At 38.0% G+C, this 23,284-nt stretch overlaps 1 protein-coding gene across 2 annotated transcripts in view; it reads left to right on the top strand.

The window, feature by feature from the left end:
* Positions 1 to 23,284, top strand: part of LOC126354332 (jouberin-like) — a 259,936-nt gene continuing 236,652 nt past the window's right edge. For both annotated transcript variants that reach the window (XM_050003897.1, XM_050003898.1), the window contains exon 1: positions 1 to 749. In XM_050003897.1, the coding sequence (XP_049859854.1) occupies positions 618 to 749 (132 nt within the window). In that variant the 5' untranslated portion in view covers positions 1 to 617. The remainder of the gene's footprint in view (positions 750 to 23,284) is intronic.

A 23,284-nucleotide genomic window follows, 5' to 3' on the forward strand; every position in this document is an offset into this window, starting at 1 on the left:
ATGGCGCAACAAAGCAGAACCAAGTTCAAGTTTTTGTGGCGTGACAAAAGTTGCGCTTCTTAATTGGCGCCACCGAAAACTAGGAGTTCACACATGCAACTACAAAGCAACTGCATATCGCCATTGGCAGTGGCCTGTGTGAACTCGGCTTAATGCCTAACAACTTATCCGAGGGGACTGTGGTGTCCCCTAGATCTTTCTCTATCTTGGTGGACGTGGTCGTTGTGTTTTTTCCGGTGTTGTTCTTGCGTGTGTGTCTGGTGTTGTGGTGACTGGGCTTGCGTCGATTTCTCGTGAGCACTACGTGATCTGATATTCCCGTCATTCCTTTATATTTTATTCTGTGCTCGATATTGTTATATTGTTTTATAAAAATTGTGTGTTTGATGGGAAAATAGAGAAAATTCTCCAAAGGGCAAATAAATAAATTAAAAATGTGTTCTCTGGTCTCCCAAAAATGTCAGAAACACGTATGTCTGTGTTTTACTCTAATGTATATACCATGGAGGTATCTGTTACTGATTAGTGAATACCTGTGATTTGTTTACAAATGGCTGCTGATGAATTAGTTTTTGACTGAACTGGAATTGGATGTTGTTCGTAAAAGAAAATTCGACATGGAAGAAGACGAAGTGCCTCTTGCATGTGCCAACAGAAACTTGAGAGACAAAACACGAAAACAGTTCGAACCACTGTTAAGATCTGCCGTGAAGCGTTCGCAGAGATCTAAGGAGACACCTCATAGACATGTAAATACGCGATGTTGCAGTAAAGTTTGTTTTTTGAGCACACACAAAATGTGTATTCGTTCGTTATAGCAAAACACTAAGACATGCACGGCACTATTTTCCTGAGAAAATTAGTATCACATGTATAAGCACCCGTAATTTTTTGTACATTTTGATAATATTTATTGATTGTTATTCAGAAATCCATGTAATTAGTGATTATACAGTGGATGAATGTAGTGTACGATCTGTATTGGCAGCCAATTGACTGAATTACTTGTTTGTTGCACATGTAAACCCTCGAAATTCAAAGAAAATGCAATGTAGACGAAAGGTTTTCGTTTTGCACAACAGTATGAAAAAGAGAAGAACTCAGTAAATTTCAACGAACTTTTTTTACATTTACTTACAGTTGGATTTGAGGTAATTTCTACAAAATAGTGCTCATCGAAGTCCGATATGCACCATTCCTTGGAAATTGCCCGATTTACTAGTTTGAGTAAATAAAATAACATGTTAAAATAAGTGCACATCTGCATTAGTTGTGACAGGGCGCAGATTTTGTGTTTTAATTCACTTTCTCCATCACTCTGTTTCAAACTGCGCATATTTGAGCCACCAATACCAGTACTCTGCAAATAAAGTTTGTAGGCCATAGTGCATGACACAAGGTTCGTCCCATTGTGTCGATTATTGTGTCTTCTCCTATTCTATTCACGTACGGATTCTGGGAAGAATGATTGCTTTCGTGCCTTTGTGTGTACTGTAATTAGTCTTAATTTTGTTTTTGCGATCTGTATGAGACTGATACGTATCGGGTTGTTTTGTATTCCTGGAGTAAACACTTGAAGTTTGCTCTAGAAACTAGGAAGTTTGCTCTAGTACATTTTCACTTGATAGTCTACATCTGTTTTCAGACATCTGCACTTCGCTTCTTTCAGCTTCCTCATGACACTTTCCTATTGGTTGAACAGATGTGACCATTTGTGTTCCCCTTTGTGTCCCATTCAGTATTACCTGTTGGTCCTATTTGATGTGGGTCCCACACTCTTAAGCACTATTCTACACTGAGTCACACGTGTTTTTTTTTTTTTTTTTTTTTTTTTTTTTTTTTTTTTTTTGTATGCAGTCTGCTTTGATAACTGATTGCATTTCCTTAGAATTCTAGCAATGACCCACATTCTGCTACCTGGTTTACCTAGAAATGAGACTATGTGTTTGTTGCATTTCATATCCCAACAAATTGTTTCCTGGTTATTAGTTATCTGCTGCATACATATAACCTTCAGCTGTCTCCTGTAGCATCACACTTAAAGATCTATCCTCTTCTTGCCCGAACTGTTAACCACCCATGTTACCCTTCTGTGCAAGGCTATACTCCAAAAAACAATTTGTCTTTTTCAGAAATACTTTTGTTTTTATTGCCTATCTGCATTGTAGATAATCTCTACTTCAGACAACATCAGTTATTTTATTGCCAAAATAACAAAACTTGTCTACTACTTTCAATGTGTCATTCCCAAATTTAATTCTTAAAGGCTATCCCAATTTAACTATGTTTCATTATTTTTCTTTTGCTTTTCTATATTCATTTTACAACCTCTTTTCAAGATACACTCCATTCCATACAGCTGCTATTCCAAGTCGTTTGCTGTCTCTGATGGAATTACAGTCTCGTTGGCAGACTGCAAAGTTTTTATTTCTTCTCATTGAACATTAAATCCCTTTCCGAATTTCTCATTGGTTTCCTTTATGTCTCGTTCAATGTTCAAATTAAATAACATTTGTAAGAGGCCACAACCCTGTCTCACTCCCTTTTCAATTACTGCTTCTTTCTTATACCCTTTAAACCTTATAACTGCGATATGGTTTCTGTATATGTTGGCATAATCAGTATCTGACCTTCATAGTCACGAATAAAAAAAAGTCCTGTCCCCAGATACAAGCCTCCAAAGATGATGCTGCAAACACCATTTTGAAGATGCAAATTTCTGAAATTTTTTTTAAAATGCTGTATCTCTAACAGTTCTAGGTATTTTGTTAGATCTTTTTCATTTTAAAGATAATTGCTTTATGAGTACAATGGTATCCTCAGTTTGGACATAGCTGTCAAAGTTCTTTTTCTTTCACCTTTTGAATTTTTTTTATAATTTGCAGATTTTTTTTTTGTCTTTCAAAAATGCCAGTCCAGAAAAGTTAGATTTTGTTTCTGTTGATTAGTACCGTGTAGTTCTACATTCTCTGTAAAGGAGAGCTTCCACTTTTAAGTTGGGCAGGTTTTATTTTTTTTATTTTAAAAAATATCTTTTTTTAACTTTCAAGGGTAATTTATGTCTTTGCTGAAGCTGTTTCTTACTAATTTCTTTGTTACAATGTTTATTTCTGTTGGCTTTGTTGCAGTTATTTCTTTTCACTTTCATTGTTGCAGATCTTTTTTACACTTATTTTTTATAGTTTCTTGTCAGTTTCTTTGTCTTGGTTATTCAGTGCTAATATATATACTGAAGAGATGTCTAAGAAATCTGAGACCATCCAGTGAGTTCTTTGTTTTCGCGAGGAATTTGCCAGTTGACACAGTGGCAGTGTTTTTTGTGAAAAGCACTGTTTCAAATGTCTTCTAACTGGGGCCACAGGATAGTGAAGTGTGCTGACATTGCATATCCATAAAAGAGTGCTATATAAATAAAATAGAAAGAAACTTCCACATGGGAAAAATATATTAAAAACAAAGATTCCAAGACTTACCAAGCGGGAAAGCGCCGGCAAACAGGCACAATGAACAAAACACACAAACACACACACAGAATTACTAGCTTTCGCAACCGATGGTTGCTTCTTCAGGAAGGAGAGGGAAAGACGAAAGGATGTGGGTTTTAAGGGAGAGGGTAAGGAGTCATTCCAATCCCGGGAGCGGAAAGACTTCCCTTAGGGGGAAAAAAAGGACAGGTGTACACTCGCGCGCGCACACACACACACACACACACACACACACACACACACACACACACACACACACACACACACATGTCTGCTTGTGTATGTGCGGATGGATGTGTGTGTGTGTGTGTGTGTGTGTGTGTGTGTGTGTGTGTGTGTGTGTGTGTGTGTGTACGCGCACGCGCACGCGCGCGCGAGTGTACACCTGTCCTTTTTTTCCCCCTAAGGGAAGTCTTTCCGCTCCCGGGATTGGAATGACTCCTTACCCTCTCCCTTAAAACCCACATCCTTTCGTCTTTCCCTCTCCTTCCTGAAGAAACAACCATCGGTTGCGAAAGCTAGTAATTCTGTGTGTGTGTGTGTTTTGTTCATTGTGCCTATCTGCCGGTGCTTTCCCGCTTGGTAAGTCTTAGAGTGCTATATAAGACAGACAAAAAACAGACTTTTTCCAGGTTGGGAATAAGTGTTCTCATTTGAAGACTCTGTTTCAAAGTGAAGATGTTTCCAGTGATGACTTTTTGTGTTCTAAATATTTTGACAGAATAACAACAATGATAGTATCTGAACAAGGTGCAGACTCCCATGGTGCAGATTTTGCATCAATAGAGGATTAATTACCCTGAATCAGTCTTCTAGCTACAGAGGTAGGTGTTGGTCCTGTTAAGAAATTGTGGCCAGTGAAGCCCAGTCATAAGCTCTATGCATCAAGAAAAGGCAGAGAAATTTCTAAAGCTATGGATGAATACACTACAGCAAAACTGATTACACTGTTCAAAGTAGAAATTACAAGTTCAGAAAAAAAAAAAAAAAAATGAACCAAAGCACTCTTGCAGCTCTTTCCAGGAATATTTCACAAATATCAATTCAGCTGTTGAATATTGTGCATCCTACAATGAAAAGGTGCAAGTTTTAACTATTATCCCAGATACATTTTCAAAGAAAACAATTTTGAACCATGTTCCATCATTTCAAAGTACATGGTAGACAAATCAAGAAATGTGAAGTCTGTAAGAGGAGTCTTTGGAAGACCAGATTCCTATTATGATCATTTTGTAGAAGCTCCTTGAGTTCAAATAGTGCAGTCATTTTATCTGGAAGATAAATGGGACTCTCACCAGAGCGCCAACAAAAAAAGACACTATAACTGTAACAGTTGAAGGTTAAAAAGTTGTGAAAGGCAAGACATACATGACTTGCACGAGACGTAAAGGAAGAGACTTGTTTGTTTCAAGGATATGGTGGCTCCCCTGGAAAGGGAGGACTGTCTTTACAGACACTTGGCCTGGAAGATGTAACAGAGAACTCTGCAAAAATTACATTTGCGAGATGGGAGGAAAATAAACTGATTAAGAAAACTGTTGCCTGTGACAGTTTCATTGATGAACTTGGTAAATGGTCAGTGAAAGCAGTAACATACTAGCATCTGAAGAAATTGCAACAACAACACATTGCAAAAGTGAAGGGTGTGTACAGGCTGAAGAATTATGTTTTAGTGCTACACTGTGATTTTTCTGAGAACTGGTCTGTAATTCTCCCTCAAGAAGTACCCTGTATCATTGGAGTGATGATCAGGTTTCAGTTTTTACAGGAGTGACATATTTTCAAAACAAGACTAAAAATGTTGGAGTTATATATAAGTGATGCTACAGGCCATGACTCAACATTTGCTTTGCTAGCAATGCGCAAAATTCTTCAACAACAAACAGGGGCAGAGAAGATCATTGTTATTTATGATGGTGCTCATAGTCATTTTAAAATTCATTACCAGCTGTTTGAATTGAGTAAGTCATTTGTGCCAACTGACTCGGTATACAGTGCTACTGGAAGGGGCCTTGTGATGGTGTAGGAGGCCTGCTGAAGCACCATGCTACAAAACATAATCTTTCCAGACCAAATACAGCAGTGATTCAGAATTCTGAGGATTTTACGAGAGTTGTGAAATCTTACACACCACAGCCGGAAATCGAAGAAATACATGAGCAGAAAAAAGAAGAATGGTCTAAACATGCTACTCCTATGAAAGGAATTCAGAAGACACATTTTTGGACTCAAAGTGATGGGCAAACTCATATTACACTCACTTTAAAGAAGAAATTTCTTTCATTCGGCCAACATCTCATAAACAGCAGGGTAATATTAAGATTCACAACCTGAGAAGGGGGGTGTGTGTGTGTGTGTGTGTGTGTGTGTGTGTGTGTGTGTGTGTGTGTGTGTGTGTGTGTGTGTGTGTGTGTGTGTGTGTGTGGCTGGTGGATTACAGAGATTGTAGACACCAGTTATGAGTTAGACGAAACTGTAATGAACTTTATGCTACCACATGGACCAGATGTTGGCTGTAGGTGTCCAGCTGAAGGACATCAACAACACCATCAGTGCTCACTTCCTGTTCATAATGTTTTGAAAATTGTAAGTGCTCCAGTTTTTATGGGTTCAACAGGAAGGCATCACTCTATATCAAAGGAAGATACTGAAGCAGTGGAATACATTTTTAGTTTATTGGCAGGCTAATTTCATTACAAAAAAGAGTGCAGAGAAGTTGTATAAATTGAAACCTTTAAGTCCTTGGACCTTTTACGTACATTTTGGAACCATTAAAAATGCTTGAAAAATGAATCTCTCGCTCATCTTTCAAAACTAAAATTATGTTAAATAAAGCTTGGTTTTGATTTTTATGAGCCTTTTATGTGGTAATAAAACATATTTTATGTATGGCAAAAATTTCAGTTGTTTATAAAACCTGTTCAACCTAAAAGTGGAAACTCTTCTTTTCAGGGAATGTCAAACTATATGGTGTATTGTGTACTGAACTGGAGACCTAGAAACAACAGAGAGGCTTCGTCCTGCTGTAGCCCTCAGAGGTTCACAACGGGCCACAGCAGTCCAAACCCCCCCCCCCCTCCCCCAACCTCTGCCCCACACCGAACCTAAGGTTATTGTGTGGTTCTACCCCCAGTGGACCCATCTTCCCCCTCCTTCCACCCCCAACTCCCCTCCACCCCCCCACCCCCCCAGGAACGTCTCATACCAGATAATTGTACCCCAGATGTTTTCGTGGTAGAGTAATTACGGTGTACGCGTACATGGAGGCAGTGTTTGCACAGCAATTGATGACTTTGTGTAACTGAGGCTGAATAAGGGGAACCAGCACGCATTCATCGAGGCAGATGGAAAATCGCCTAAAAACCATCTGGGATTACAGAAGCATCTGATTCCACCTGTCTACTTTGACACATGACGTCACCAATATGGTGGAAATGACCATTCTCAACGTCTCCAATATGGCACCTATGACGTCATTACATAAACACGACAACAAACACGAAAACACATACAAACCAACAAATACATTTCCCTCCAAAACTGTAATCAGACTAATGGGACCAGCATGGGAAATTGGGGGTTTTTGGGTGGAGAAAAACTAAATATAAACTCATACAGACACACACCACAATCGCAAACAACACAAAACGATGAAATAAAAACACTAGAAAATTCCCAAATTCCGCTACACTTACAATAACGACAGGAATGAGTCACTTCTCTTCACCTGCGTAGCTCAACCACATTTGTCGAAACCACAAAATAAAAAACAAATACTCAGAAAATTATAATCACACGACAACTATCGATACCTCAAAACCAACACCTGAGAAACAAAAATTGGGATCGGACGCTTCCGTCAACAGCAGCTCATGATACCAAAACACACATAGCTATGACGACGCATTGGAATCGAACACTTCCCTTGACTTATATTCCTTTGTTGCAATTTTGCACTTCCTATCAATCTCAGCATTAAGATGCCTGTATTTTCTTTTCTATGTTTTATTTGCTGCATTTTTGTGTCACTTCAGTATTTCATCTTTCAAAGTTACCCAATCCTCATCTGTTTATTAATTTCACCTATTTCAGTCAATCATCGCTTAGTGCTCCCTTTGAAATCTCAACAACCCCTGGTTCTTTTGACTTAGCCTCTTTAATTACGTGTCTTTTTGCAGTTTACTCAGTTTTAGTCTGTAGGTCATAATCAATGAACTGTAGCCATATCCCCCATCTCCAACTAGAAATTTTTTGCCGTTTAAAATCTGTCTTATGGTGTAATATATCTGAAGCATTCTGGTGTCTCTAGGTCGTGTCCATATACCTTTCACAAACTCCTTTCATGATTCCCAAACGAAATGTTAGCAATGGCTGAAAGATCTGTGATCTGTGCTAAATTCTAACAAGCTGTCCCCATTTCTTTTCATTCCCCCAGTCCATATTGTCTTCAAAACATTTTTGGAAGATGACGATCAACAGCCATCAAGTAACGTCTAAAATGTGTGTTTGACAATGAGCTGTTTTTATTTCAGTCGTGGACTATCTTCATGGATAAGGGTTAAAATGTTTTAAGCCACCACATTACATTTTTCATTACTTAAATAATATGCAGGGCATGTCATAAATATCATTATACAACACAGGACTTTTAGAAACAAATATACTAAGTGTATACAGAGCATGTCATATCAGTATCTTTGCTCCTAAAAGTGTGCACAGATTACTTAGTATGTTTGCTTCCAAAAGTCCTGTGTCGTATATTGATATTCATGACATGATCTATGCATTATTTAATTAATGACAAATGTAACATGGTGGCTTAAACCATTTTAACCCTTATCCCCGAAGATGGTCCATGACTGAAACTGGTTGTATTTGGGTTTAAAATAAAAACAGCTGATGGTCAAACATGCATTTTGAAACCATTTGTATTTAAAAACCACATACGCTAAATAATAATAATAATAATAATAATAATAATAACAACCTTAATAATGTTGCTCCAGGATATGTAACTTGTGTGAAACTATCTTCATAATTGTTTTTCTCTCATTAAACACATTTTTTCTCAATTTCATCATCATCTGCTGAGATAGTAGGCATATAAAGTTGCGCTACTGTGGTGGATGTTGGGATTATATCTGTATCAGCTACAGTAATGTGTTCACTATCCTGTTGATAGTAGCTTACCTGCATTCATATTTTATTATTCATTAGTAGACCTACTCCCTCTGTTCTTTCTACCACCTCACTTCACTAACTTCCGCTATATCTAACTTCAACCTATACATCTATGTCTTTAAAATATTAACCACTCCAATTAATTTTTTTGAGACTGTTTTATTAAGCTACCTAAATGAAGCGGGTTGTGAAAAATGTGGAAAGTGGTCACTGGTGGAATATAGTTGTACTCCAACATTTTGAACACTTAAAATAACTAGAAAATTTCCAAATCAGGTCTTTTTTTTTCCCAGTCCCGACTAAAAGCCCATATAAACAATGTTAAATTTTCCTCTTTACTGCATTTCCTCTATATTACAATTTCCTCCATGTAACACTCATATTTTTGGAACCCTGGTCAATTATTTACCTCTTTATAACGTTTAAGTGACTGGATGTAGGTGCATCATTTTCCATTCTGGATAACAAATATCCGTACAAATTTTTATTAGTCATTTGTGAATAACAAATAAAAATATGTATTCAAAACATTATTATTTTACATGAGTAAAAACATTTGTTCGTGGTCTGTGAATACAAAGTGTTCTGAATAATAGATAAATTTGAAATCCGATGAGACTTATTGCTCCAGTTCTTTATTATTTATTAAACTGATGTGCTATTTGTTGTCTTTAAATTAGTTTTCAGAAAACACTTTTTTTTAAACATCTAATCAGCAAGTTTATTTGCTTTTTGAAGATTTTCTGTTGCAACACAATACGGAAAATACATTCTACACATACAAAGAGTATATTCGTATGTTATATCTCTTGAAATTGTCTTTATTTCAGGATAATGATGTAAGACCTGCAAATAACAATCTTCTCCTGCAAATATTGAAAAATCAACAACTTTCCTATAGTTTTTGGCAAATACATTAATTGTGATTCTACATTAGCTTCACCTCCCAAATCACAACAAAATAATTTTTCATTCTAGTCAGTAACATCATCTGAAGCTCATGACCTAATTGTTTATACATTTCTAAGGCTATTATAAACATCGCTTTGTCATGGACATCAGTGCGGGTGAACTATTTGTGTTTAAATTGTGAGTAAGACATTGCTGCAATAACTGCAGTTTGTCTAGAAAGGCAAACAAGTCTTCCAATAATTTCTTAACATTTCTGTGATAAAGTTGCGCGTGCTGCAGTATTACGAACTCTTTTATGTACTCAGAAACTCAGTGTCTCTTCCAAAATTTTTCAGTCATAAAGTTGTATGTAACTACATAGACACATGTTGGATTGCCGCAAAACTTATTCAATTGATGTAATTGTTATGGAAAGCCTACTGAGAGTTGATACTAATAAAAACTTTTGCTTGACTTTGCAAATCCAGGGCCCCGCAAATGTTTTAGGAGTTAGTTAGATTTGAAGTATGTTGATATTAGTTGTTACCAACTGAGCTCTTGCTTTGTTCACTCATTTTGTACAACTACAATCATGAGCGAATTGTGTAATTATGAATGTGACTTCCATATCAGACAGTGTAAGGATCTTCTTATAGTAGAGGAACGTGCAGCAGATTAAGAGTTTCTGTTGGCTGCCTTCTCATCTTTCTCCATTTACTTAGTTAAGAGTTCTTCGATGTAGTAATAAGGGGGGGGGGGGGGGGGGTTACTGGCAAGTGCAGAGCTGGTTGAATTGGGGTGCATTGGCAATGTTAACTGCTGAGGCTGTCCACCCATGATACGTTTTCGAGGGTGGCTGTCCTGGAAAACCAGGAATTCTCGGGGAATTACATTTTACCTGAAAAAAATAAGTGAACTCGCAGGGAAATTCAAGAATTGCATAAAATCTCAGGAAATTCTGCATTTTTAATCTAGCACTGAAAATGAATTTTATTGAATTTTATGAGTAACAAATTACAAAATACTCAATACATATATTCGGGCAGATAGAAAATGTACTCACCAAGCGGCAGCAGGACACATACATAAAAGAAGGTTATAATTAGGCAAGCTTTCGGAGCCAGTGGCTACTTCTTTGAAAGTTTGTACGCACTGCAGTGCCTTACTAGGCAAAGTGATGTGCCCTTGTGTTCCTCACACCTCTGAACCAACTTAACACAATCAGTTACTGGGAGACCTACATTTAAATGTGTACTCCAAAACAGTGCGATTTGACTTGACACATTTCTCGTTGCTAGAGGTGAAAGAAGCAACAAGGAAGAGAGAAAATCATAGGGCCAATAGGGGATTGCAACCCAAATTTTTAGCTTTGTAATCTTAAGTTTAACTTACTGAATCACCAAAGCATATTTTGGAGCAAATCTTTAATTAGTTATTTATCAAACAGAGACTGCAATGAGCTCAGAAAACAAACACTAGTTATAGAATTCTACGCATGAAGTAAACAAAGAAAACATGCTTGTAGTCTACATTATTTGTTATTTAAGTTATGAACAATAAATAAGAAATAATTATTTGTATTTGCCAGGAGGAATAATACCATTATCTGTGAGTAATTTACTCGTGAATAAATTTGTTTGAATGATCTACTCATTTGAATAATTATCTGGATAGAAACTTATTTGAAAGCTGATCTCTGCTCACCACAACACCTTGTGCTTCATTCCTCTTTCCAATCAGTGCACTCAATATTAACAATTTTTACCAAACTTTACTCGATTTACACACAAGAACTGACAGTGTACAAGGATTGAAGTTATTTTTGTTAATTACAAACAAGGTCAGTGATGCTGAGAGCTGACATTTTCTTTATTTGATGTACATTTGTACAATTTCAGCCTTAGGCCATTTTGAGGCATGTGAACAGGAAGCGTTATACATTGAGTGCATTAATTTAACATAAGAACAAAACATTTCACAAGGTTGTAACGTACTTTATAGATGATTTGTTAATGGTACATTATTCCATGTACATCTTTCCTTCTACGGCCATAATTGTACAATCATACAACAAATAAAGAAAATGAGTAGAAAGCTTCACAAAATAATTTGATAAAAAAATTATCTTAGTTTTGGAAATTACTGTGTTTAGGCAGACAGACACCAGAACCCCACAAAAATTCACCAAGTAGTTTTGGAGATTAGCATGTTCAGACAGACACACACAACAGTTTACAATTGTATTATTACTATAGATGTAGGTAATATGCTTGTTTATCAACTGCGTGTTCAATATTTGTATACAATAATATACTCCTCCTGTAATTCCCGCCTTCCATTCCAAATACAAACTATATTCAATCTTCAGCGAACTGGCAGAGGATAATGATGTATTAGCAATATGCTTCAGCACTGAGTGTGATCATGGTTTGTCAGTTGTGTTTGGTATTCCACACTATATTGGTAAACTACATAGTTTAAAGCCATCATTATTTAAATTTACTGTATACTAACCAGCGTGATCTTACCATAATAAGTGACAGACAGAATATAATATGTCTAATGGATCATGTGCTTTACTTGCTATCTGTTTATAGACATATATAGGGGTAATTGTTCTGTTTTATGTTTTGCCATAGGCAGATCTATATAAACCTTTAGGAGATAGGTTGGCCAGTTCTTTTCTCACCTGCTTTTATCCTCACATATGTTTACCTGTGGGAATGTAACCGCAAATACTAATGAACTTACTGCTGCAAAATTGAGCAGGCAACTAGTAACCTATCAATTATCATATAATGTTTGAGGATGGTGTGATGATGTTGTTGAGGTCTTCAGTCCAGAGACTGGTTTGATGCAGCTCTCCATGCGTGATGGTGTGGTAAGTCTGGTAAAAAAGCATGAAAAAATGTTTGTGTTGTAAACAACTCACCAAACTTCTCAACATAGTCTTCTTTATGGCAGATGTAGTCTCCTCAACCTAGTTAAATCCCTAGCATTTTCATCTCATCAGAAAAATAGGTTCTGTCAAACTCTATGAAATACGCATTGACTGCAACTATCACTTCCCCATTTGATGAAAATTTCATCCCAGCAAACCACAGTTCCAAGTTAGAGAGCAGCAAGAAGTTACTTGACACTGAGTGTGGTGAATAGGGACGAAGAACCAGTTCGAAGCCTAATTCATGCACTTTCACCATTGTTATTTTTTATATGTGGGACAGTCTTGTTTTTTGGTGAAAGAGCACTTTTTTGTGCACCATCTGCTTTTTTTCCCCCCGACCAACACAAGATTTAAAAAAAATCCAACAATGAAGCATAAAAGGGTTGTTCTGCCTGTTTCAAAGTAATCTATGAGGATTATTCTGCGGAAATCTGCCCCCTCCCCCCCCCCCAAAAAAAAAACACAGCTTACAAAATGTTCTTTGCCTTTTTTGGTGCACTTTCACCAGTCTTTTTCCATTGTCTTGACTGCTGTTTTGACTCAGGTGTGTAATGATGGATCCAGATTTCATCAACAGCCACAAATTGATCCAAAACCTCTTGAGGATTTTGATTAAACATTGCCAGAAATTTTGTGGAAACATGCCAGAAGCACTTTGGTAGACAGTGAGAAATTGCGGTACCCTCATCACACTGCTTCTTCATAGCCAATTCTTTGTGCATGATATTATACACTCACTCATTTTAGATATCTACAGATTCAGCAATTTCCGGAATTTTTATTTGGTGCTCTTGCATTACTATGTAATGGATTTTGCCAATGGTTTCCTTTGTGATGACCTAAGTTTGGTGGCCAGTGTGTGCTTAATCTTTGGTGCTTGTCCGACCCACTTTAAATTCATTAATCCAAAAGTGAATGGTGGTCAACAATGGTGCAGAGTCTGCATTACATCATCCAAATCTTCGTTGTTTTGTGTGACAGTCTAACCCTTGAAATGAAAATGGTTAATAACAGCACGAAACTCTGTTTCCTCAATTTTCTGTCATAGTTGACACACTGATCAACTCAGAAAGGCTGTCTACCATGCACTGTGCACTATACATTGTTGACATGGAATCCATGGAATAATCAAGCTTACCATCTATATCCATGAAGGTGCAACAAAAATGTTCCATTCTTTCATGGAATTTACCAGACTTATCAAACCACCCTAATATGAGTACTGTCAGAAACTCTCCAGGTCGGCAAGTTCAAACTACTCTGTGCTAGTCATCTTACAACTGGGTAAACTGAACCCTGTTTCTTAGGTACCTGTTGTAACCTTGCCCTCCTCACACAGAGCAACTAATAATAATAATAATAATAATAATAATAATAATAATAGAGCAATTAGATGAAAAGAAGCAGAAATTACAAGCATTGGCCAAACGACTTAGAAGATACAAAAAAAAAGTGAAAATAGATGGAAACAAAACCAAACATTCAACACAAACCAAAAGAAATTTTACCAGACAATAGATAGCACACACATTAAAATAGACAATCCACAAACATAACAGACATGGAACACTTCTGGAGCAACATGTGGTCAAACCCGGTACAACATAACAGGCATGCATGGTGGATACAAGCAGAAACAGACCCATACAAGATGATACCACAAATTCCTGGAGTGGTAATTTTGCAACATGAAGTCACTCAAACAGTTAATTCTACGCACAATTGGAAAGCCCCTGGAAAAGATAAAATAGCAAATTTCTGGCTAAAGAAGTTCACCTAAACACATTCACATCTAACTAAATTATTTAACATAATAGAGGGAAACATTCCACATGGGGAAAATATATCTAAAAACAAAGTTGATGTGACTTACCAAACAAAAGTGCTGGCAGGTCGATAGATACACAAACATACACACAAAATTCAAGCTTTCGCAACCAATGGTTGCTTCTTCAGGAGAGAGGGAAGGAGAGGGAAAGACCAAAGGATGTGGGTTTTAAGGGAGAGGGTAAGGAGTCATTCCAATCCTGGGAGCAGAAAGACTTACCTTAAGGGGAAAAAAGGACAGGTACACACACACACACACACACACACACACACACACACACACACACACGCACAAGCAGATATTTGTAAAGGCAAAGAGTTTGGGCAGAGATGTCAGTCGAGGCGGAGGTACACAGGCAAAGATGTTGAAAGACAGGTGAGGTATGAGTGGCGGCAACTTGAAATTAGCGGAGGTTGAGGCCTGGCGGATAACGAGGAGAGAGGATATACTGAAGGGCAAGTTCCCATCTCCGGAGTTCTGACAGATTTGTGTTAGTGGGAAGTATCCAGATAACCCGGATGGTGTAACACTGTGCCAAGATGTGCTGGCTGTGCACCAAGGCATGTTTAGCCACAGTGTGATCCTCATTACTAACAAGCACTGTCTGCCTGTGTCCATTCATGCGAATGGACAGTTTGTTGCTGGTCGTTCCCACGTAGAAAGCTTCACAGTGTAGGCAGGTCAGTTGGTAAATCACGTGGATGCTTTCACACGTAGCTCTGCCTTTGATCATGTACACCTTCCGGGTTACAGGACTGGAGTAGGTGGTGGTGGGAGGGTGCATGGGACAGGTTTTACACCAGGGGCAGTTAGAAGGGTAGGAGCCAGAGGGTAGGGAAGGTGGTTTGGGGATTTCATAGGGATGAACTAAGAGGCTACGAAGGTTAGGTGAATGGCGAAAAGACACTCTTGGTTGAGTGGCGAGGATTTCGGGAAGGATGGATCTCATTGCAAGGCAGGATTTGAGGAAGTCGTATCCCTGCTGGAGAGCCACATTCAGAGTCTGATCCAAATCCGGAAAGTATCCTGTCATAAGTGGGGCACTTTTATGGTTCTTCTGTGGGAGGTTCTGGATTTGAGGGGATGAGGAAGTTGCTCTGGCTCTGGTTATTTGCTTCTGTACCAGGTCGGGAGGGTAGTTGCGGGATGCGAAAACTGTTTTCAGATTGTTGGTGTAATGGTTCAGGGATTCCTGACTGGAGCAGATTCGTTTGCCACGAAGACCTAGGCTGTAGGGAAGGGACTGTTTGATGTGGAATGGGTGGCAGCTGTCATAATGGAGGTACTGTTGCTTGTTGGTGGGTTTGATGTGGACGGATGAGTGAAGCTGGCCATTGGAAAAATGGAGGTCAACGTCAAGGAAAGTGGCATGGGATTTGGAGTAGGACCAGATGAATCTGATGGAACCAAGGGAGTTGAGTTTGGAGAGGAAATTCTGGAGTTCTTCTTCACTGTGAGTCCAGATCATGAAGATGTCATCAATAAATCTGTACCAAACTTTGGGTTCGCAGGTCTGGGTAACCAAGAAGGCTTCCTCTAAGCGACCCATGAATAGTTTGGCATACGAGGGGACCATCCTGGTACCCATGGCTGTTCCCTTTAATTGTTGGTATGTCTGGCCTTCAAAAGTGAAGAAATTGTGAGCCAGGATGAAGCTGACTAAGGTGACGAGGAAAGAGGTTTTCGGTAGGGTGGCAGGTGATCGGCGTGATAGGAAGTGCTCCATCGCAGCGAGGCCCTGGACGTGCGGAATATTTGTGCATAAGGAAGTGGCATCAATGGTTACAAGGATGGTTTCTGGGGGTAACAGATTGGGTAAGGATTCCAGGCATTATTTAACAGTTACATTGCAGACCCATACACATTCCCTGATACACTTACACATGGAATAACTTATATGAAACCTAAAGCACAAGCAGACACACAGCAAACCCAGCAAAATATTGTCCCATAACATGCCTACCAACAATATACAAAATATTAACTTCAGTCATTACACAGAAATTAGTGACACATACAACACAGAACAAAATTATAAATGAAGAACATAAAGGCTGTTGCAAAGGAGCACAAGGACGTAAAGAGCAACTGATAGTAGATGCAGAGGTGACATATCAATGTACATTGATTACCAAAAAGCTTTTGATAGTGTACCCCACTCATGGTTACTACAGATATTGGAAATAAACAAAGTAGATCCTAAATTAATACAGTTCCTAAACGTAGTAATGAAAAATTGGAAAACCACACTTAATATCCAAACAAATTCAAATAGTAGCACATCACAGCCAGTACAGATTAAGCGTGGAATATACCAAGGAGACTCATTGAGTCCTTTCTGGTTCTGCCTTGCTCTGAACCCACTATCCAACATGCTAAATAATACAAATTATGTGTCTGTATATGTGTGGATGGATATGTGTGTGTGTATGTGTGTGCGCGCGCGCTAGCACAAGCGAGTGTGTACCAGCCCCTCTTTCCCCCTAAGGTAAGTCTTACCGCTCCCGGGATTGGAATGACACCTTACCCTCTCCCTTACAACCCACATCCTTTCGTCTTTCCCTCTCCTTCCCTCTTTCCTGATGAAGCAACCATGGGTTGCGAAACCTTGAATTTTGTGTGTATGTTTGTTTGTGTGTCTATCAACATACCAACGCTTTCGTTTGGTAAGTTACATCATCTTTGTTTTTAGATAAATTATGGATACAATATTACTGGAACATACCAACACAAAATCACACATTTGCTATACATGGATGATATAAAATTACTGGCAGGAACAAATCAACAACTCAACCAATTACTAAAGATGACAGAAGTATTCAGCAATGATATAAATATGGCTTTTGGAACAGACAAATGTAAGGAAAATAGCATAGTCAAGGGAAAACACACTAAAAAAGAAGATTACATATTGGCTAACCACAGCGACTGCATAGAAGCTATGGAAAAAAACAGATGTCTATAAATATCTAGGCTACAGACAAAAAATAGGAACAGATAATACAAATATTAAAGAAGAACTAAAAGAAAAATATAGACAAAGACTAACAAAAGTACTGAAAACAGAATTGAAAGCAAGAAACAAGACAAAAGCTATAAATACCTATGCTATACCAATATTGACCCACTCATTTGGAGTAGTGAAATGGAGTAACACAGACCTATGAGCACTCAATACACTTACACGATCACAATGCCACAAATATAGAATACATCACATACATTCAGCAACAGAAAGATTCACATTAAGCAGAAAGGAATGAGGAAGGAGATGTATCGACATAAAACACCTACATTAGGGACAGGTAGACAACTTAAGAAAATTCTTTATAGAACAAGCAGAAACTAGCAAAATACACAAAGCAATCACTCATATAAATACATTGGCTACACCATTGCAATTTCATAACCACTTCTACAACCCTTTAGATCACATAACGTCAACAGATACGAAGAAAGTAAATTGGAAAAAGAAAACACTACATGGCAAGCACCCATATCATCTAACACAGCCACACATTGATCAAGACGCATCCAACACATGGCTAAGAAAAGGCAATATATACAGTGAGACAGAAGGATTCATGATAGCAATACAGGATCAAACAATAAACACCAGATATTACAGCAAGCATATTATTAAAGATCCCAATACCACAACAGATAAATGCAGACTTTGCAAACAACAAATAGAAACAGTAGACCACATCACAAGTGGATGTACAGGGTGGTCCAAAAGTCGGAAAACACCCTCATAAAATCCAAATGGAGAAGCAAACAAGGAAACAGAGTCTCTACACACGAGGAACGGGAAGGGGGAAACTTTATAGGCTGTGCCATCAACATGGCGGCCATCTTGAAAACCGCCATCTTGGACTCAACTCCAAAATTTCAAATGAGGGTGTGGTCATGTGGCATATCAAACAGATAGAGAATTTCACCAGAAAAACAATGCAGTTGTTATTTTAAACACAGCTTTATTCATTCTCGGGTTATAGCCAGTTACATGTGGCAGCAGTGGGACACTTGGCAGCATGTGTGTTATGTGCCGAAGAGACATTACACTGATGTTACACAGTCCAGAGAGACCACCAACAGTCATTATGTTGGATTGTTAATGCTATCCTCCGAACCCAGTCCTGATGAACTTTGACCAACACATCTGGCTTAATTTGACCACACGCATTGACAATGCGCTGCTTTAGGTCATGCAAATCCCATATTTTCACACAATAAACCAGTGCTTTGACATGACCCCAAAGATAAAAATTCAAAGGAGTCAAATCCGGTGAACGTGGTGGCCATTTTCCACAGCACCCCTATGACCAGTCCACTTTTGAGGGAACTGCACATCCAGATACGCTCGCACATTGTGCCCATAATGTGGTGGGGCTCCATCATGCTGGAAGAATTCCGGAAATGTCCCATCCTCCGTTAACGTGTGAAACACTTCTTCATCCAATAACTTTAGATAACAGTTGGCTGTTAATGTACCATCAATAAAAAAAGGGCGAACGACTTTGGTACCCCACACACCACACCAGACCGTCACTTTTTGTGAGTCGACCGTTTTGGAAGCATCAGTCCAGTGCGTATTTGTGTCGGACCAGTATCTGTGATTCTGCTTGTTCACTTCACCATTGATAAAGAAATTGACTTCATCACTGAACAGCACCTGATAGGGGAAACGTGGGTTTATCTGCAGCTGCTGTGTCACCCATTCTGCGAATTGTACCCGACGGTCTGGGTCATCCTCTTTCAGGTGTTGGAGCAGCTGAATTATGTACAGGTGACATTTGTGCTGCAATAAAATTAGCAGTGTGGTGGTACGGCTAACCCCACATTCTTGTGACAGGCGACAAGTACTCCGTTGCGGACTCTTGCTAAATTATGCCAACACGCTCACTGTTGTTGCTTCATTGGTGGCGGATTTTGGTCTTCCAGCCTTAGGTTTATCTGTGACAGAACCTGTTGCTCAGAATTTGGCCAAAAGCTTGGCAACTGCGCTGTGAGTGATGGGCTGTTTGGTTGGGTGACGACTGTTGAAATCCTCAGCAATGACCCATGTGCTTCTTTCTCCTGATATCAAGATCATTTCAATGCATTCTTCATGTGTTAAGGACATTTTGTAACCTGTAAATAAGGAAACAATGATTAAAACGTTAGCATGAGTCAATGATACCTAACACTTAAGCACATGTAACATATCAGTCTTGGGATAGTCATTTTGCACCGTTACAGACTCCATTTTATGACTTCTCAGTACGTGATACTCACGCTGCTGAGCGTCCCACTGCTGCCGCAAGTAATTGGCTATAACCCAAGAATGAATCAAGCTATGTTTCAAATAACAACGGCATTGTTTTTCTGGTGAAATTCTCTACCTGCTTGATATGTCACAAAACCACATTCCCATTTGAAATTTTGGAGTTGAATCCAAGGTGGCGGCTTTCAAGATGGCCGCCATCTAGGGTGGCATAGCATATAAAGTTTCTCCCTCCCCCTTCCTCGTGTGTACGGACTCTGGTTCCTTGTTTGCTACTCCATTTGGATTTTATCAGTGTGTTTCCGGACTTTTGGACTACCCTGTACAATACTAGCAAATACAGAATACCAGAGAAGACATGACAATGTAGCAAAAATAATACATCAACAACTTGCCATACAACATAAACAAATAAAACAACACGTTCCCACATATAAGTATGCACCACAAAATGTACTGGAGAATGATGAATACAAATTATACTGGAACAGAACCATTATAACAGATAAAACAACACCACATGACAAACCTGACATCATACTCACCAATAAAAAGAAGAAATTAACACAACTAATCGAAATATCCATACACAATACAACAAATATACAGAAGAAAACAGGAGAAAAAAATTGAAAAATACATCCAACTGGCTGAGGAAGTCAAGGACATGTGGCATCAGCATAAAGTTGACATTATACCAATTATACTGTCAACTACAGGAGTCATACCACACAATATCCACCAGTACATCAACGCAATACAGCTACATCCAAATATATATATACAACTACAGAAATCTGTAATTATTGATACGTGTTCAATTACCCAAAAGTTCCTAAATGCAATGTAACATATACCGTACAGTTGAAAAGAAGTCACGCTTGATCAAGGTCCGCATCACTTTCCATTTTTAACCAGACATAATGTTTGAGACAGGAAAGAGAAATAATAATAATAACAATAATGATAATAATAATAATAAAAATAATAAAACTTGTACTCAATAAGGAAATCACTAGACAAGTAGCACCAACAGTGCACCACTGTAGCTGCTCTCACCACCAGCTACTAATTACTCTCTTCTACCGGACTAATATCCAACAACATTCCTCCTAGGTCTTTTGCCTTAATAATATTCACGCAAATAATCTTTTAGTGCAATTTATTCTGTACTGTCCCTCAGCTAGTGCACGTGGGCCCTTAGACCCAAAAAACATAATATACCAGTCACTTAGCTTCTACCACCCAGTATGAATAGTTATAAAACAGCATTTCCTTCATACAGTTCTCCTGAGGTGTGTGGAAATATACTTTTATTACATTTAAATTAAACAGATTATTTACCCATATCCATTTGTTCCTCAAATTAGTGTGGAGGTTCTTTGAACATCCTTTACTTTAAATTTTGAGATGAGTAATATTTATTCAATGGTGGTTTGCTACAAAAGATTGCAAATCCTGTGTACTATACATGCCGTTCAATTTTCATGCCCCCAGGTTGGCCAAGATTGTTGTTTTTGGGTGTGGCAGTTTTGTAACCTTGAAGGGTTATCCATACAGGTGGTACAGTTTATCTGTTAACTTTTATTCTCTGAATAGAGAACCTGTTCCTCTACTTTACATGGCACTGAGATACCCTTTTCCTCATTTCTTTTTTCATTTTCCTTCTTTGATTAAAGATACTGTAATACTAGCTCCTGAGGAATGCTCATTTTCCATGGGCCATTGAATACATTTTAATATTAATTCTCCTTCTGTTTGTCTTCCTAGTATCTCTACTGGAGAAACTTAACTGACAGAGTGGGGTAATTTATTACGCTTTCAAAGGTACGTCAATACACTAGGTCTATGCATTCAGAATGCTTGTTCATGCAATGTGTCTAGCACAGCTTATCTTATACATTTATGATCTGGCTGCTGGGTTAGCTTGTGAGTGGTATGTGGAGATTAAGATGTGATTGACTTTTCCCAAGCTAGAAACACTGTAAACTGTTTAGCAGTAAATTGGGTTCTCTTATCGGATAGTAGGTTCTTAAGCTTTTATATATATCTGAAGTAACTGACCCTCACTTTAAATATTACACTGTTGATTGTAGCTCTTTGTAAAGAATATAATTTGATTAATTTTGACTAGGACCTTGAAATAATGACGATGTACACCATACCGCTCTCCCCTATGGGCAGTGGTTTGTAGAAGTTCTAAGCCACTAAATCCCTCAATGCTTATCGTATTATTGGGTATAGCATAATGTGACTCTTCAGAGTTTGTAATTTAGCCTTTTAGCATGTTGCACAGGATCTCAATATTCTCCTAAACCTATTGGAACATATTTTTAAATTAATAATTTTTCCTTGTATGCATTAAGCATTTCTTGGATCCAAAATAAGGGTACCCTAGGTTTAAGTACCATATTAATAAATTAATACTGCTTAGAGGAATGCATAATAACTATTAGTTCACTCTGTTTTTATTTTTTTTATGAACTAAGGTCTTTTATGGATCTTCTAGTGGATTTTCCTCTGGATTCTGCTCTAAGTATGTATACATGTGCATTTAACATTTCATTCTAGCATTACACAGTATTTCAATTATAACAAAGTAATGTAATGTTCTTTTCATATTATTTACTTTTATGAAATATGCTGCAAAATTGCCTCTATCCGTCACATCTTTATTTTATATTACGCCAGTTAGCTACTTAGATAATGCATCTGTTACTATGTTTTCACTTCTTTTCACATACTGCACAGAAAATTTACACACCTGTAAAAACAGGGGCCACAATGTTAGTCTACTATGTAAAAGTCTACTTTTTAATGGAGAGATTAACATGCAATGGTCATTGTGTATTATTGTTTCATGTCCAGCTAATATTTAAATTTCAAAATGACCATATAGTGACTTGTTTCCTTTTTGGTAATTCCATAATTCCATTTGTGGTGTGTTAGCATTTGGCTTGCAAATGCTGTTGAGTAATGTTCTGTTGTGTGGCATGTTCATCTCTCCTGATATAAATGAGATCCAAGACCATAATCTGAGGCATCTGTCACGAAATGGAAAGGTTTGTCAAAGTTTGGATGAACAAATAATGGTACTGATGCTAAACTGTCTGTAATTCTATTGAATTCTACACTGAAGTCTTGCACCTATTGCCAAAGTATGTTGTGTCTGAGTAGGGCTATCATGTGTGGTGCATTTAATACAGCATTTGGTATAAAGTCCCTATAAAATTTTACCATTCTGAAATATGATTAGAGTTGCTTCTTCTTTGATGGTGCAATGCACCAAGCTATTGCATCCAATCTATATGGATCTTGTTTTAATCTTTCAGTATTCATGATATGGCCTAAAAATTTGACACCACTTCTACCATGGAAAACTGCGACAACCCGGGAAACTGTGACAACAAAAACACACCGAATCTATATAGTGACAAGCACATGAGCAGAAACTTCTGCAATAAACATGAAGACAAACTCAAAGTGAAAATATTCTCTGACAGCCATGGATGTGAAATTGCAAAAATACTACGTTACACTCATTGTATACAAGTAGTATTGTCAAACCATATGCACCCATTCAGGAACTCATTAGAAACATAGAAACTGAAAATGATCATCATATTGTTGTCACAGTGGGAGCCAATAATGTCTATAAAAACAATCTCCACAGTGCAACATGAAGC

The sequence above is a fragment of the Schistocerca gregaria genome, chromosome 3 (assembly GCF_023897955.1).
Source record: "Schistocerca gregaria isolate iqSchGreg1 chromosome 3, iqSchGreg1.2, whole genome shotgun sequence".
In the NCBI taxonomy this organism is placed as follows: Eukaryota; Metazoa; Arthropoda; class Insecta; order Orthoptera; family Acrididae; genus Schistocerca; species Schistocerca gregaria.